This window comes from Vanessa tameamea, chromosome 5, assembly GCF_037043105.1.
Source record: "Vanessa tameamea isolate UH-Manoa-2023 chromosome 5, ilVanTame1 primary haplotype, whole genome shotgun sequence".
Classification (NCBI taxonomy): Eukaryota; Metazoa; Arthropoda; class Insecta; order Lepidoptera; family Nymphalidae; genus Vanessa; species Vanessa tameamea.
This window is the reverse complement of record NC_087313.1, coordinates 11,276,624-11,293,065: the sequence shown is the minus strand read 5'-3', so window position 1 is coordinate 11,293,065 and position 16,442 is coordinate 11,276,624. Positions and strand designations below refer to the sequence as shown.

General features: G+C 30.9%; 3 protein-coding genes across 4 annotated transcripts in view; 1 reads left to right on the top strand and 2 right to left on the bottom strand.

Annotated features, from left to right (window-relative positions):
* The window catches only part of LOC113392255 (protein purity of essence), a 37,419-nt gene extending 33,695 nt beyond the window's left edge, over nt 1-3,724 (bottom strand). For both annotated transcript variants that reach the window (XM_064220820.1, XM_064220821.1), the window contains exons 1-10: nt 3,546-3,724; nt 3,189-3,286; nt 2,329-2,465; nt 1,876-1,996; nt 1,519-1,784; nt 1,173-1,336; nt 827-965; nt 585-707; nt 362-498; nt 24-228 (exon numbers count right to left, since the gene is read on the bottom strand). In XM_064220820.1, coding sequence (XP_064076890.1) covers nt 24-228; nt 362-498; nt 585-707; nt 827-965; nt 1,173-1,336; nt 1,519-1,784; nt 1,876-1,996; nt 2,329-2,465; nt 3,189-3,286; nt 3,546-3,667 — 1,512 coding nt within the window. In that variant the 5' untranslated portion in view covers nt 3,668-3,724. The remainder of the gene's footprint in view (nt 1-23; nt 229-361; nt 499-584; nt 708-826; nt 966-1,172; nt 1,337-1,518; nt 1,785-1,875; nt 1,997-2,328; nt 2,466-3,188; nt 3,287-3,545) is intronic.
* Nucleotides 3,725-4,607: 883 nt separating this feature from the next.
* Nucleotides 4,608-8,371, top strand: LOC113392256 (ubiquitin carboxyl-terminal hydrolase 39). Its single transcript, XM_026628585.2, has 10 exons — nt 4,608-4,802; nt 4,896-5,050; nt 5,447-5,561; nt 5,930-6,105; nt 6,355-6,580; nt 6,811-6,934; nt 7,088-7,247; nt 7,330-7,520; nt 7,606-7,758; nt 8,245-8,371. The coding sequence occupies exons 1-10, from the start codon at nt 4,739-4,741 to the stop codon at nt 8,339-8,341; spliced, it is 1,461 nt and encodes a 486-aa protein (XP_026484370.1). The 5' UTR covers nt 4,608-4,738; the 3' UTR covers nt 8,342-8,371.
* LOC113392257 (thioredoxin-like protein 1) lies at nt 8,364-11,049 on the bottom strand. The gene is made up of 6 exons (XM_026628586.2): nt 10,836-11,049; nt 10,603-10,759; nt 10,353-10,463; nt 9,817-9,966; nt 9,417-9,550; nt 8,364-9,011 (listed from the first exon to the last, which is right to left on the bottom strand). The coding sequence occupies exons 1-6, from the start codon at nt 10,931-10,933 to the stop codon at nt 8,801-8,803; spliced, it is 861 nt and encodes a 286-aa protein (XP_026484371.1). The 5' UTR covers nt 10,934-11,049; the 3' UTR covers nt 8,364-8,800.
* Between the last annotated feature and the right edge of the window lie 5,393 nt (nt 11,050-16,442).

Genomic DNA, 16,442 nt, shown 5'->3' with positions numbered 1-16,442 from the left:
AAGTAATTATAAATAAAGTGTACTTGGTGCAAGGGTGCAGCCGAAGCGAGTCGCAGCTCTCTCTGGTGCGCCGTGTGGTGCGCCAGGATCTGCAGCGGCGCGGGCGTGTCGGCGGCGGGCGCGCTGGCCGCGCTCAGCGCCTCCAGCCGCGCGTCCGACAGCAGCGCGCCGGTCCACGCCAGGCAACGGTCCCCCAGCGCCACCCACACCACGCTGAGACTTTGTTGCCTGTATGTAGGAGAGCAATAAAGAAAACTTTAAATTCATAAAAACTGAGACAGATCATCTAATACATATAAATCCTTAAATAATACAAAACAACAAATTGTATGAGTTGACTAAAACATGTACATTTACATACATTTTAGTGAGGTTGTAGGGCCGCGAGGGTGCTTTGGCAGGACTCCGCGGCGCAGTAGTTCCAGGTGCTCCACCAAGCGCGTGGTGAAAGCCACATAGCAGAACCCAAGCACCGATCATCAGATGGTTTTGATAAACCTAGTATAAGAGTCATTGATTCACAAATTTAATTTTTAATTATTAATTTCAATCTAAAAATTGTACAAAAAGTTTATACTACTTACGTAGCCACCGGCCCGAGTGGATTGCTTGAAAGTTTCTCCAATTGTGTTGTAGAGACCGAGTGCTCTCTCAACTAAAGTAGCTGTCATTTCCTCGTTTTCATCATCTCGTGGATGAAGAGTTGCCTTTAGAAAAATAAGAGGTAAATTTTAAAAAACTTCACTATTAAAACTTTATATTTTTACACTTTTACTCACTCTAGTCATTAAATCATATTTAGTTATAATATAGACATATTAAATACCTGCGCGGTAACTGCGCACACGAGCCAGGCGGTGGCGAGGTCGCTGAGCAGAGCAATGCGCTCCGGCGTCAAGGGCTCGAGGCACGGCAGAGATAATGCCATTCGACACACGTAAGCTTCATTCATCAAGAAGTTGAGGCTAGCGAAAATTTATCATTATATTCATATTACAATAATATATACAATTATTGATTATTTTTGAATTGTACAAGTAAAAAAATTACAATTATTTCTGTTAATTCATATCAAATTCGCAGTTTTTTGTGTTACTACAGAATGTAAAACACAAATAATGTTTTTTATGGATAGTTCTCAGTATAATTAATCAAGCTGTTATTGTACTTACAGTTTGACTTCAGAGTTAAATTGTGGTGGTATGGCGCTTTCTTTAGCGTCTCGCCAACGGGTCAAGTAGCGGTACAGACAGGGCAGAGATGAGCAAACCTTCAGTAACATGGGTCCAGCTCGGAGCTCCATTAAAAGGGATGCACAAGTTGCATACATCCACTTCTACAAAATATTAAAACAGATAACTTTTAATATTGTGTAAATTGATTTGTCACAAAAAAATATTACGTGCTCCAGAACTACTCTTTAGTATTATTCAAATAAAAAACTTTTATTAACAATCATTCAAATGAAACTGATAATGTCTGGATTTTGCCAACTTCAACAAATAAAAATAACTCTACCTTTATGTCTATTGAAGCCTGCTGAGAAGCATTCCCATCTTTGGTGCTTTCCAAACTATCTTTACTTCCGGGTGACACAACCCCTGTAGCTGGCTGATTCTGGGTTAGACAAGTCATTGTATTCCTTAATGGCAGGGTCAGTTGCTCCAGCAATGCATCTGACCTACGTTGAGCATTTGATGGAGGCTGTTTCTCTGTTGTTGCTGATTGAGATGCAAGAGATGTGATAGGGCTCGGTATCACTGATGACTTTGTAGTTTGAGTTTCTAAAATAAATATGTTAAAACACGTTAATATCCCAAATTACATAGCCTTGAAACATCATACATAATAATACCATTAATATCCTCTTAATACCTGGTGCATTAACATGTGCAGGAAGTTTGGATGACTTGAGAAGAGAAGTCAATATTGCAAGTTCTGATTGTGGGAGACCCCCACCATCAATGCCGCACAGACCAAGAATTGGCAAAAGCAGCTGTAATAAGGTAATTACAATTATAAGAGTGAACTATTGATAAGAACACTATCAAGTGACACTGAGTTAATTTGAAAATAAGTAATGGAACTTATTCCATTTCATTTTCAGACATACAGATTCTGATAAGAATATCATTTTTACCTTATTTTTAAGAACTTAAAATTATTAAAAAAAAATTTAAAAAAATGCCTCAATATTAATATAAGTGCTAATGCACACATCTTTCTTGTTAGATAAGAAAGAAAAGTAATGTATGGAACAATAATTTTCTTTCTAAGTAATCATATTAACTTTTCTATAGCATATATTTGTTTTCATTGAGACATTACCTGTTTAAAAGTGACTTTGGGTGCAGCCATGTTAATGGAGTCATCATAAGTCAAGACGGCTTGAGAAATCTTCTTGAGAATATGTCGTAGCATAATTCTGAAGGCATCATGGGCTGTGCTGAGCTGGTCAGCTGGTACTGTTTGAGTAAAGGCATGCTTAGTCATTTATTATTTGAATAGATACTATTTGAGATATTGTTTGTACAATTGCATAATGTTATGAAAAACTTACAAGAAAGCTAAAAAACTGCTTTTATTTTTAAGATTTGATAAGTAAGCTTGAAAATTTCAATGTTAACTTATAAAATGTATGCATTGAAGTATGATTTCTACAATTTTTTTATTTTTAATTTTTATCAACATATTTATGTCTGTTAATACCCTATGTGTCATACTGTTCTACTTTGAAGTACATAACAATCTATCTCTCACAACTTTTATCTATAGTTGTTTTCAAGTGTTATATCAATAATTAATCCATTAACATAATGAAATAATATGCTTCACACTTCGTAATTATTATGTGTACATTTAGTGTATTTATAAAGTTCTTTGTTTTTTTATAATTTCTGGTCAATTGTTTAGTTATGATGAATTAAAGAAATAATTAGAAAAAATATACTAATATTATTTAATATGCGAAAATAACTCTGTGTGTTACGCTTCAACATAACTGAGTTTGATGAAAATTGGTATGAAGCAAACTTGAACACCAAGAAAGGATATTTTTTAGAACTACAAGAAACAATCATGACCAAATAAACACGGGCGAAAGCTAGTAGTTGATAAGTTACATTTTATGAAATGGTCAAGATTTGAAAATATTTAGAACAATTATTTATAACAATAATTGTACTTACAGTTATTTGCATTGATGCTGATAAAGTGCGCTGAAAGACACGCAAAGCAGGTGTAGAACAGATCGTAGACGTCTTCATGATTTTCGAATTCGTTTTCGCTATGAAAACAAATTGAAAATGTATAAATAATTATGATTTTACCTTCATATTAGAAAAATATAATTGGACTTTTAACTGTATATAATTAAATAAAATGAATGTGACCTATTTTAATATTCGTAGATAAAACAAACACTTTTTTTCAAACATATCATTCGATCAATGAAATATAAATAAATAAATGCTGATTGCTGAATAATGAAAGATGACTAACTGTAACTACGTTACTATCTAAACAATTGAAAATTGTTTACCGACCTTTTAATAATAGCTTGAATGATTTCTACGGCATCATTTTTATCGAAAAATGGGCCGTAAAGAGCTGTTAAAATTGGTTTTACTGCTGTAGACCATTCTATATTTCCTCCCGAAGCAGCCATTTTTGAGAATGACCATTCGCGAAGTGTCAAAAATTTTCTGTTGTCACTGTGTCAGTCACAGTCCGCAGACCACAGTCCACAGACTACCAAAGTGGAGACTAGAACAACAGATACATATTTTTTTATTGTAGTCATTAGTCAGTATTATAGGCCATAGGTCACACTGACTAACTGGCACGACAAACATGACTTACTACATTCAGGAAGTAGATTTATTTATTATTCTAGAAACATAAAAAGGGATATGACTCATAATAACAATTATTTCGAAAATTTATATACGCGGAAATTGTTTTTTTTAACTAAAATAACTAATTTCATAGCTGCAACTAGTGCCAGATTCTACTTTAACACCATCACTATTCATTGTAAAAATACTTTTCCATTATGGATTTTTTGTGTAAGTGGATAAAGTTTCGATATACACAGTACACCCAATCCAAACTTGATTATGTGCTAATTAAAAGGGTAGGTGATAATCGTATTTGCACAATTTAAATAAGAACTGAACACCATGCACGTGCCGAACCTTAGTTCAGAATTCGATAAAAAATAGAAAGAAAAGAAAACCATAAACTTTGCTTTGCTCATTGGTGTATTGAAATATATAAATTATTTTCACAAGTATTTTAAATTTTTAACAACAAAAATACAGAGAGATAAAAGTCAAAATTAGTAAACAATCTGTAGTAACATTTTCAAAAGTTCAATGACTAGGTTTTCAAATATATTTGAAACACAATTAAATCTGCACCAATATTAAGAAATTATCTATGTACCTGTTACCCAACGAGTAGCAATATACTATGTTTTACCTTAGTATACCGTGTGGGTGGTTGGTTTATGGTTATTGCCCGTGTAGCCCAGTTTTATATTTATGGTTATTATCATAGCAAGCCAATTGGCAAAATGGCTATTTTATATGACAAATGACATTTTCTTCTGACAAATTGACAGTTTAGTCGAATTTGAACTTTTAAAAAGTAGCAATTTATTGATTTAAGTTTTATTCCGCGATTTTAAATATCACATCTACTTAACTGAAATAAATATTATTGCTCTTTCTTTATAATGAATGAAGAGAGAGCTAAAAAACGGAAATTGAGCGATGATGAAAACGGTATAGACTTTTCAGGTAAACATAAACTAACCTTTAAATTTTTAAAGCTAATACAATATTTTTTTGTTTATATTAATTGATTTTAAAACCCTACAACTTGATTTTCAGAACTGCCCATTAAAAACTCAATAACATCTATTCAATGCCCGTATTTGGATACAATAAACCGACATGTATTGGACTTTGATTTTGAGAAACTATGTTCAGTATCACTTACTAGGATAAATGTGTATGCGTGTCTGGTGTGTGGTAAATATTTCCAGGTATGTCTTAAATATGATATATCTGGCCAAGATGGCCAAATATAATTTGATGATTCTGAATTAATTAGATATTGAAAAAATGAATAAAACAAAATATTTTCCTAAAAGTAATTGTTGTTGTGTTGGTAAATAATATTTTATTTAAATTGTTTAAAATATTTAAAACAAAATTCCCAAAAATAGTTCAAAGTATTCAGCTGCATAATTTTGGGAAAACCTAGTGTCAATTATGGTAGCAGTTTGGTACCTGATCATAGTAATACCATTTTTTTGCCTCAAAATACAAACTTTTCCAGAAAATTAAGAAAAATCATAATAACCGTAACTTATAATTCCAATCAAATAGTATTCATATCTAAAATGTAGGCATAAATTATTTATTATTTCACATTTCAGGGTAGAGGTACTAATACACATGCATACACACATTCAGTGGCTGAAAGTCATCATGTCTTTCTTAATTTGCATACTTTAAAATTCTACTGCTTGCCAGACAATTATGAAGTTATAGGTAATTATGAATTCCATAGTTGAATTTTTTGTTGCTTCCTTTTCTTAGCTTCCAATTGATAGTAACTTTGACAAGACTTATTAACTTTAATTTTGATCTTTAGAAGGATGTTTATTCATGTTGGTGTACATCCATATGTATTTGGTGGTTGGTTCTTTGTGAAAAAACAACAATACTTTGTGTTGCATTCTTTATTTAACATTTATTCTTAAAGTCAAAGCAACGGTGACCACTCACCAACAGGTGGCACATACAAAAAAAGTCCTCTTTAATAAAAATTAAATAAAAATATACCATAGTCTATAAAATTACATATTTACCTAAAAAATCCAACTTATATAAATTATATAGCAAAATAATAATTACAGATTCTTCTCTAAATGATATCAAATATGTGTTAAATCCAATCTTCACACCTGACCAGATAAAGCAGCTGGATCAAAGCACAAAAATGTCTAGAGCAATAGATGGTACAATGTACATGCCAGGTATTGTAGGTCTTAACAACATCAAGGCAAATGATTACTGCAATGTTATATTACAGGTATTTATTGGATATTATTTTTGATTTTATCTAGTAATTACTTTTAGTTTTTACACAGTTTTTGGAAAGTTAGGGAGTTATAACCTGTATAACTTTGTTTGATATCAATTTGAATATCATATAAAGATAAAATAAACCCAAATATATTTTTTAAAATAGATTAATATACATCATGACAGTTAAAATTATACAATTTATAATTACAAATACAATGAGTATAATATATATTTTTTAAATTAAATTTTTTAGTGTTTGTCACAAGTTCGGCCACTTCGCAATTATTTTTTGCGAGAAGAGAACTATGCTGGTGTAAAGAGACCACCAGGAGATTCATCATTTTTGCTGGTGCAGAGATTTGGAGAGCTCTTACGTAAACTTTGGAATCCTAGAGCATTTAAAGCACATGTTTCACCTCATGAAATGCTACAAGCTGTAGTGCTTTGGTCCAAGAAAAAATTTCAGTTTATTAAACAAAGTAAGTTAATTAACTCGTTTTCTTTGCCCACATGTGAGGTGTGGACAGGTGTAAGGTCATTTGTGCTTATCTGTATCCCTGATTGGTTGATTTGTTAAGATATGAAAGCATAACAAACAGACTGATTTTGCATTTATAATATTAGTTATCATTGATACATAAAGTGCTTTTATATAATAAAACCTTTATAAATAAATTAAACAATAAATATATTGTACTTATATTTACAGGTGATCCAATTGATTTTCTTTCATGGTTTCTTAATTCCTTACACATTGCTCTTAATGGAACGAAGAAACCAAATAGTTCAATTATATACAAGTCATTTCTTGGTCATATGAGAATATATACACGGTAAGAAATACATACATTACAATTTCAATAACTTTCACATGCTTCTGAGCAATTTTTACTACCTAGAGTTTTCACAGATAAATGTATAAAACAAAAACCAGGTATGTATATAAAGTATCACATAACTGAAAAATCTAAATTTGCTATTTTTAGGAAGTTGCCACCTCCAGATGCAGATGATGCAGCTAAGGTAGATCTAAATAGTGAAGAGTACTCAGAGATGATAACTGAATCACCATTCCTTTATTTGACTTGTGACTTACCCCCAACACCACTTTTTACTGATGAATTCAGAGAAAATATTATTCCTCAGGTATGTAATGTTAGAGTAAATATCTTGGTTTTTATTCTTTGATAATCAAGTTATTTGATAAGATAATTATTTCCTATAACAGGTTAATTTGTACCAACTTCTATCCAAGTTTAATGGACAAACATCCAAGGAGTATAAAACTTATAAAGAAAACTTTTTGAAGAGATTTGAAATTACTCAACTTCCACCTTATTTGATATTGTATATCAAGCGGTTTACTAAGAACACATTTTTTGTTGAAAAGAATCCAACTGTTGTGAACTTTCCTGTTAAGTAAGTACTAACTAAATTTTAATAATCTGCTAGTTGAAGTCTGCTTTCATAAACATACAATTTCTAATATTTATCATATTCCCAGAAATGTTGATTTTGGTGACATCCTAACACCAGAAATAAAGGAGAAGCATAATGGAAAGACAACATACGAGTTGGTAGGCAACATAGTGCATGATGGTACTCCGGAAAAAGGCACATATAGGGCTCACGTTCTACACACGCCCACACAACAATGGTACGTTATTGTCTTAATAATTGAGCCCATGACATTTATAATAGAGACATTATCATTAAAAATTAAGTTGACAGTGCTGATGCTCAGGACTTTGACAATTGACTATGTTGTTGGTAGCTGTTTACAATAAAACTATGAATGAAATAAAGTTAAATTATGAGATGTGTAAACTAAATATATGTGATGCAGCAAAATGTTATTAACAGACAAGGGAAAACAGTTTATTTAAACCAAATATTTTTTATTATTTATTTATTTTTACTTTAAAATTTTCGCATAGCTATTATTTTCCATTTTATATCATTTATTCAGGTTCTAATCATAATAAAACCATTTATTTTTATTTTGTATGACCATTTGCCATGATCACAATATGTTGCTACATGCAACTCTGTTGAAATTGCAGTAAAAAAGTGATGAATATGGCTAAAATCCGAATAAAATTATTTATTTACTAATATAATTATAAGTGTGAATCTGTTACAGGTATGAAATGCAAGATCTTCATGTAACAAGTATTTTACCACAAATGATCACTCTCACTGAAGCTTATATACAAATATATGAATTGAAGCAGGACTAATGTATAGATAAATAAAATAGTATTAAGACATTATATGTTTTATTTATTGAATATACAAATTGTTGTATTTCAGAGTTCATCGAATTGAGTGTAACCATCATTATAATTAGAATGTACCACAACTACCAGATAAATATATGACAATATATTAGGACTGCTATATATTTGACACAGTACGAACAATAATTATATTACCAAGAATATTTTTAAATCTAAACACATTATTATTTGTCCACTTAGCCTTAAATATAACTACCACACTTGAAGTAGTCTTTCACATTTACTTGCAATATGTTATCTTAGTTTTTTTCCTTCTGAAGCCATAGTAAGAGTAAAATTCTAAAGCAAAAAATTAATAGATTAGTAATAATATTTTCCTAAATATTTTTTATTTAATTAAATAAAATGCATGTTTTGCTTCAAGGAAATAAACTAACGACAACACTGCAAAAGTCTGGGCTAGTGACTTTCTCCCTTTTTCCCCGCAACACGTTTAAATTCGCCCATGTTAGTTGTAGATATGGGTGATCCATAGAAAGCGAGATGATCAATCTGAGTTACTTCCCCGCCTGCTTGGTTATCTTTTATGAATAATTGAATGTTTTGAACACTCTGGAATTTGACGAATTTTACAGGAATCGGATTTCCCTCTAAATCACTTGGAGATAATCTGCAAAAAATAACATAATATTATATTAGTAGTCAAATTAGATTATTGTAAGCCTTATATTTTCTAGGATTTAATGAAGAAAGATAGAGATAGACCAAGAGCTGAGAGCTCTTTTATTTATTATTTTTATTATGTTTTATTATATTATTATTGTTCAAAACATTGTATTGCAAGATACAGTAATGTAGACATGACTGAATGTATTTTTGAAAAATACATTTAAATGGAACAGTCTATCTGCCAGGCCAGTGTGAGTTAATAGCATTATCAGTTTATAGAGTAAGTCGAAAGACCAAATCCCTCAAATACCTTCCCAAATATATCTACCAGCACTCCTTTTGTTATCAATACTAATTAATAACAGACTACAAAATACATAAGCATGAAAAAAAAATTATCACTCACTCCAAATCTTGTATTGATGCATTTCCAGCTGCTTGATCGAAATCAAGTGTCCTTGGCTGATTGATAAAGATTTTCACAAACTTGGGGCCTTTGTCACTGGGACCTTTTATTTTCAGTGAATGAAGTTTCACCACCTTAAATATTCAACCAAAATTCATAGATAAATGATAAAATTATTTATATAAAAACATATGACTGTAATAAATTCAATAACAATAATATTAAACTAATAGACAAAAATGAAGTTCAAATATGTATAAAAAACATATGATAACATTTGACAATGTAAACGGTCATTTGTAACATTTAAATTTTGTTCTCATTATTACTTAATCATGATAAATATAAGGAAAGTAAGACCATAATCAACTATTTAAATGAACAGCCAAATGAAAATTACCTGATTAAATGAGATATTAATGATAAGCTGTTCATCACAGTCACTAGCCAGGTATCCTCCCCCACTGGTTAGACTATGTGCTAAGGGGTGGTCATCAGCTTCATTCAGACATTCACATTCATTTTTGACAATGAATGTTCCCAAGTCCATCTGAAAAATAAATATTTTATAGTATAATGAAATAACTTTTAACCAATGGTACATATTTTTCAGGATAAAATGTAACCTATATGCTGCTTCAGACTACTGATCTATTAAGACAAGTATGATTTATGATAGATATGGCATTTGTCATGAAAATTTTTACACATACTGATGACAATACAATAATTCCATAATGTCCTAGTATCCTGGCAATCCTGACCAAGATTAAAAATTTGCTATTGCTAGGTAACTTATTTACCTAACTGATCTCCTGGTGTCTATATTATTCCAAATTTTTCTCATTATTCAATAAACACATTTTTATTTATGCTATCTTGATTCAAAGAATATTTTTTTTAGTTTTAGTCTTGTAAGTCTGCTAAAAAACTTACATGTCCTGCGACAGCATTGTCATCATCTCCAGTGTCTTCGGTGCCATAGTACTGTCTCACTTTATTCTCTAAGCTTGCAACATCCGCACCTTGTAGTCTATCAATCCGTGTCTGGAAAAAATATATTTAATTTATATTATGATACATTACACAAACGCAAGTACAAATGCACAAAAGAATTTCAAAAGTTTTATGATTTATAAAATTTGAACTTTAACATATATAATATCTATACAAAAGGTAAACTCACTCGGTTTCTGTAAAATATGAAGGTAGGCATAGCACTGATACCCTGTGCACTCGCTGTTTCAGCGCACCTGTCTACGTCTACTTTCAGGAAGACTGCTCGGGGAAATTTAGCCGGGAGCTGTTCGAAAAATGGCGCAATTCGTTGACATGGTGGACACCTGAAAAAGTTAAGTGAATATAAAATATACTTTGAACGATGACTGGAAGAATTGCGTTAAGTCAGGTTATACTTACCAAGTCGCTGTGAAATCTACAACAACAAGCTTTGTTCCCGCATTAGCCATTTCGGATTGAAAATGCGCTTCATTTTCTATTACAGTAGCTAAACCCATTGTTATTTACACTAGATACTAAAATATGAAAGTAACGACAACAATCAGACGATATATACGATGATACTTCAAAATGGTTGTCAACCCGAACTTTGACCATAGATAATAAACAATAATTATAAAACTGGTAACCAAAGAGTATACAAAACTTCGATGAGTGATATACAACTGACAGATTAACCACTAAAGAGAATATTAATTAATAATTACGCTTGTGGCACTCGTCAAAGAATATTTTTTAATAACGACATTAAAGTTATATTATTGATGCTCTTTTTTACCTTAATAAAATAATAAAAGTATAACTGGTAGTACAAAAAATAACTGAATATATTTTTATCACCTGATAAATTGACATTTAACTTAATACCATCACTTTTACGCATGGGCGTGCTAGAAATAGAATAATATTATAGGCCTCTGACTATGTGAGTCAAAGCTCCACCTGGTCCTTTCGCCTTCACATTCAGTCGGGTTATTCACTCCATCACTTTCTTTAGGTTATACGTTCAATTAGTTGGAGGGCAAACTATACTTCGCTTTAGTAAGAAATATTAACCATTCCTCCTTTCCTCGCCAATACGCCACCAACCTTGGGAACTAAAATGTTATATCCCTTGAGCCTGTAGTTGCACCTCATAAGACCGGAACACAACAATACTGAGTACAGCGGTTTAGCGGTAGAATAAGTGATGACTATCTCATTGGTCTAGTGGCTTGACATACGGCCACAGATCCCGAGGTTTTGGGTTCAAACCCTAGGTCGGCTGATTCAAAATTATTGGGTTTTTCGCTCGAGAAATTCTCGGTTAAATAAATCGGAGTATGTACACACCCATGAAAGCACGTAAAGCCGTTGGTTCTGCGCCTGAACTTTTTCCGGTCGTGTCGGATTTGCCATCCTATCGGATTATGAGAGTGACGAAATAGAGAGTGCACTTGTGTTTGTGCACATGCTTGTGCACAAAAAATGTCCTGCGTAGTTGTCTGGTCTCCCATGAGTTTGACCGCCGTTATCGAAATCGGCCTATATCCAAATTTGCTTCCACCAATCAGATCAAAATGTCCACACAAAACGATAACGCAATATTAGTGTACACATATACCTTTGCACACAATAATATTGTATTTGAAATAATAAATACCCAAAATAGTTGAGGATAGATATTTTATTTATGTCTTATATTATAGTTTATTCAAATATCGTTTTAATGTATATTGTATATATTCAATTAATATTATAAAATTGAAAAAAAAAAATTAAACTTTTCTGTTGTTATATAACCACTTCAGCTACTTCAATTCGTAGAAATTTTCGAATTGAAACCTACGTAGGCAATCGCAAAGCGCCTGTGGCGAAGTTTAAGTCCGCAATTATTTATGTTGAGCCACGCAAATTACATCTATTTTTCTACATAAGCTTGATTTACAGTATTACTTGCTATTTTTATTCGAAGCAATTCCTAGATTATGATTTATTTGCTATTTACATCAGTTTTTTTTACATAAAATAATATACTTCATTGTTATTTTATTCCAGCTTTTTGACACCGCTTGTCATGTAATATTATTCCCTATAAATCAATTTGAATTCATAAATTTACGTAAGCCACTTTTTTTAATATTTGATACTCTAATAGTATAAATTAGTTTGTTTATGTGGAATCCTACAAAACGAATCTAGAACCATAATTGAATTAAAAAATAAATTTCAGTTCCGATAACGATGTTATGGTAAGCATGACCTGGTTATACACCGAGGATTGACACCAGATGGAAAAACCTCCGGAACAATTAACAACAGAGGCACTGAATTTCGTATACGAATTTAATAGGCGATAGTCGTTCTATATGCAAAGCTACTGGGCTCAGGGTTTATCCCTGACGAAGGAACTGCGTAATGATTACTCATTAAATCTTAAATACGTATTTCCTTTTTTTGGGAAAAGTGATATTTTTAACAATATAGAATATAATATCTATATCTGTGTTACAATATCTTAGTATCTACAACGTCTTTGGTGTTCACGTTATTTAGTCCAGATATCTAATCATTGGCAAAATATAGTCACGGCACTCGCTACACAAAATGCAGGGCAATACTGTCGTACTGTTGTTAATTTAGGCTCATAGATCTTTGGTGCTGACTAATCCTATGTTGCTTTAAATGCGGTAAAATCAGTAGAAGGTGGAAGATTTTCTCGTATACTTTTTTTAAGAAAAAATACTTATATTATTAATTTATATTTTAACTTGTATCAAGCAAGACGTAGATATATACTACGTCTATTTAAATAAATTTAAATAAATAGACGTAGTAGGGAAATATTAAATAATATTTTCCGCGACAAGCTTTATATCCCATAAAATTATATAATGTAACAAAACGATGGGTTTTTAATCAAATTTAAGGTTTATTTTCTACTTTTAGAATATAATAAAAAGTGTGTTTTAATTTATTTTTTTCAAAGAAGTACAAAAGGGAATATAAATTAATAAATCCAGATGTGGTGCAAATAAGATCTCTATGTACAATATTTTTGGACAATTGCTCGAAGGTATGGTACACATATTCCCTTAGGTTAATAGTTCGTGTAAGGTGTTCGTTTACCTAGGCAGCGCTGAACTAATTTGAGTCGTGCTTTTCGCTGTTGTTTCGATTTCATGCAAATAACAATGGTCAACAAATTTGAAATTTTTTTTTGTCACATGAAAACTTATATCAAATTATGAATATACTAGGGCCACCAAAGAATAATATATCAATGAAAAATGTACACATCAGATTTTCTTGTGACATCAAAAATATATTAATTATATATTTTAAATTAAATATATATTTTCGTAAAAAGTACAAAAATCAGCCACACTCACAAAATTATTTCCTAATATCTAATAAATACTTATGATTTTCTTCAATATTTGGCTTTTGGTCTTTTAAGTCTCCAACAATAGTCTGCTAGCATTCCTGGACACCATTCCCCTTGATTGCGCTTCTCCTGAGGGAACCTCTCACCTTGTTCGTCACTCACAGCACTCGAATTTGCCGAAAAGAATACCAGATGAGAGTCCAGCATATGTATTTTTAAAGAAATATTACACCCCAAAGCTTTATAATATATCATAAGTTCATTTATTAAATTAATTATATGAGGTTGATCTTAAGAATTTTAGTTTACTTACTCACCTGACGCTGTAGACGTCATTAGGACCAACCGTATTACGCAGTTTAAAAAAAGCATCGGTACAAGCTTTTACATAAGTGACTTTACACTAACTTATTTAAAATTAATTCCAATTAATTCAATTTTGGACACACACATGTAAGTGCGTGTGAATATACAATTTAAAAATAGTTTTACAGTAGACGCATATTATGATGAGTAAATTCTCACCTCGGTAATGAGCAATAATAATATTATGTCCTCTCGGAAATGGGTATCGTCTGACTCTGACTCGTAATGCGTGTGCTTTTGGTCAAATCACCACTGAAATTTTTTATACATCAATAGTTCTTAATTCAACCATCATCAGTAATTACAGGCACAAGAGACATAACATCCTAGTTCGCAAGGTTGGTGGCTTATTGGCGATGTAAGGAATGGTTAATATTTCTTACAGAGCCTTTGTCTATGGGCGGTGGTACCACTTAACATCAGGTTGCACATTTACACGTCCTATATCATAAAAAAAATTCAACCATGTCTTAACATCTTAACTTTCTAACCTATTAAGAAACATTTTCAAAATACCTCAAAGACACTTTTAGAATAAATTAGCCCTGTGACGTAAGGTCCTTTTGTGTTTATTTTGCTATACAAAAAACCCTAACGTTCTTAGTTCTTCGTTAACTAGGTTGATTTTAGGGGTTTTCCCAAACAATGATTAGGTACATCATTCATACATACTATACTAAGAATATGATAATACTTCATAATGTTTAGTAATGTTCCATGTCTGATTATGTTTTGGAATTATGTATTTCTCAAGCTTTTGCAAGAAATTAGGAGCTTCATTTTACAGTAAACAAAATCTCCTCGAAATGTAGATTCTAGCAAAAAGAAAAGCCAAGTTACTTAGTACCCTGTTACCCTTTTTATTAACTATATAAGTAAATTTAAATATAGATATAGATAAACTTGTAGTTATCTCAGATAGTTTCTAACATTTTCATTTTAAAAAAGTAATGTTAAGATTATGTCAATAAATATAATATAGAAAATAATATTTACATAAATAGTGTATGCTTAAAACTGAGAATAATCTTCTATTTTGTATCTACTGCTATCTAGGAACAAAAGCCACTAGGAAAAAAGGGAAAACTGTCAATGTTACAACTGGTTTACACTATTGTATTATGTTATTTGATTGAACTTATGCTTGACAAATCACTTGTTAGTATTTTAAACTAAAACAACAACGGATTAACTGTATCTTTATATTTTTATTCTATAAAACATTCATTATTTTTTTTAGTACAAACAGAATAAATATAGGAGTGGTCTAAAATTATAATTATGCAGTATTGATACTTAATATGTGTAGTTTTAGTTTTTGGGATAGTTATGAAGGGACTGGTTAAATTAAGTGCATTTCAATCGCTGTACTAATTTAACCTGTATCAAATCACATTAAGTATTTTCTCGCTGTTGATAAATAAAAGCCCAGACAATTTGTAAAAATAGCCAGTCGACATTTGCTCTTCGAACGACCAGTTGTCGTCTTAGCTATAAGCCTTGCTTGATTAAAAAGTATAATGTTACGTTTTCAGTGTATTCAAATATTTTTGTGTCTGTTTACTTTTCAAAATTTCTTCTATACAATTGCCAAATTTAATAAAGTTAATAATGATGTAATAAGTTTGAGGGCATATGAATTACCTTTAGAAAAAGACTTGTTGAAATATTTAAAAACAATAGAATTCATGACTATTTATTGTTCTGAAAACGTAAAAAAAATCGATATTAATTACGCTTTTGGTATATTTTTGGCTAACGGTAAGATTTTTTGTTAAAATACAATTGAGTAGTGAAAAAAAAAAATTATTGCAGTAACTTTAAGGTCGTAATAGAATCAAATCATTTTTTTAAACAAAAAGTTACGTAATAAATCACTTTCTATACATTTTTAAAGTCAATATTTAGAGCACTATTTTAATACAAGAACAAAAAAAGTAACTTGGAGAGATTTGCTACGAATGTGTAACACTGTTTAGCAAATTGTGTAGGTAAACTATATGGTTTTAGTATGAATATTTATTGTTATGATTCTATATAGAAAATTAAAAGAGCTTTGGTGTATATCACTTCATACCAACGCTCATTCAAAATTTAGATTTCTTAAAGTTTTAACGATAAAATTTTTATTTATAAAATTGATTTTTATTTTAAGATGTAAATAATATCGTATCGTATTTTCAGTGAACTTTAAACGTATTCTTAGGGAAAAAGACGGTCTGCCATACATAATTAAAACGAAGCTCAAAAAAATAATAAGGATAAATGATAAA

Coding starts and splice junctions, on each gene's coding strand:
- LOC113392256 (XM_026628585.2), top strand. CDS start 4,739: ATGAATGAAGAGAGAGCTAAAAAACGGAAATTGAGCGATGATGAAAAC. Junction 6,581..6,810: donor ATTTCAGTTTATTAAACAAA/GTAAGTTAATTA, acceptor TTATATTTACAG/GTGATCCAATTGATTTTCTT. Junction 7,759..8,244: donor CACACGCCCACACAACAATG/GTACGTTATTGT, acceptor AATCTGTTACAG/GTATGAAATGCAAGATCTTC.
- LOC113392257 (XM_026628586.2), bottom strand. CDS start 10,933: ATGGGTTTAGCTACTGTAATAGAAAATGAAGCGCATTTTCAATCCGAA. Junction 10,760..10,835: donor GTAGATTTCACAGCGACTTG/GTAAGTATAACC, acceptor TAACTTTTTCAG/GTGTCCACCATGTCAACGAA. Junction 10,464..10,602: donor TCATATTTTACAGAAACCGA/GTGAGTTTACCT, acceptor TATTTTTTCCAG/ACACGGATTGATAGACTACA.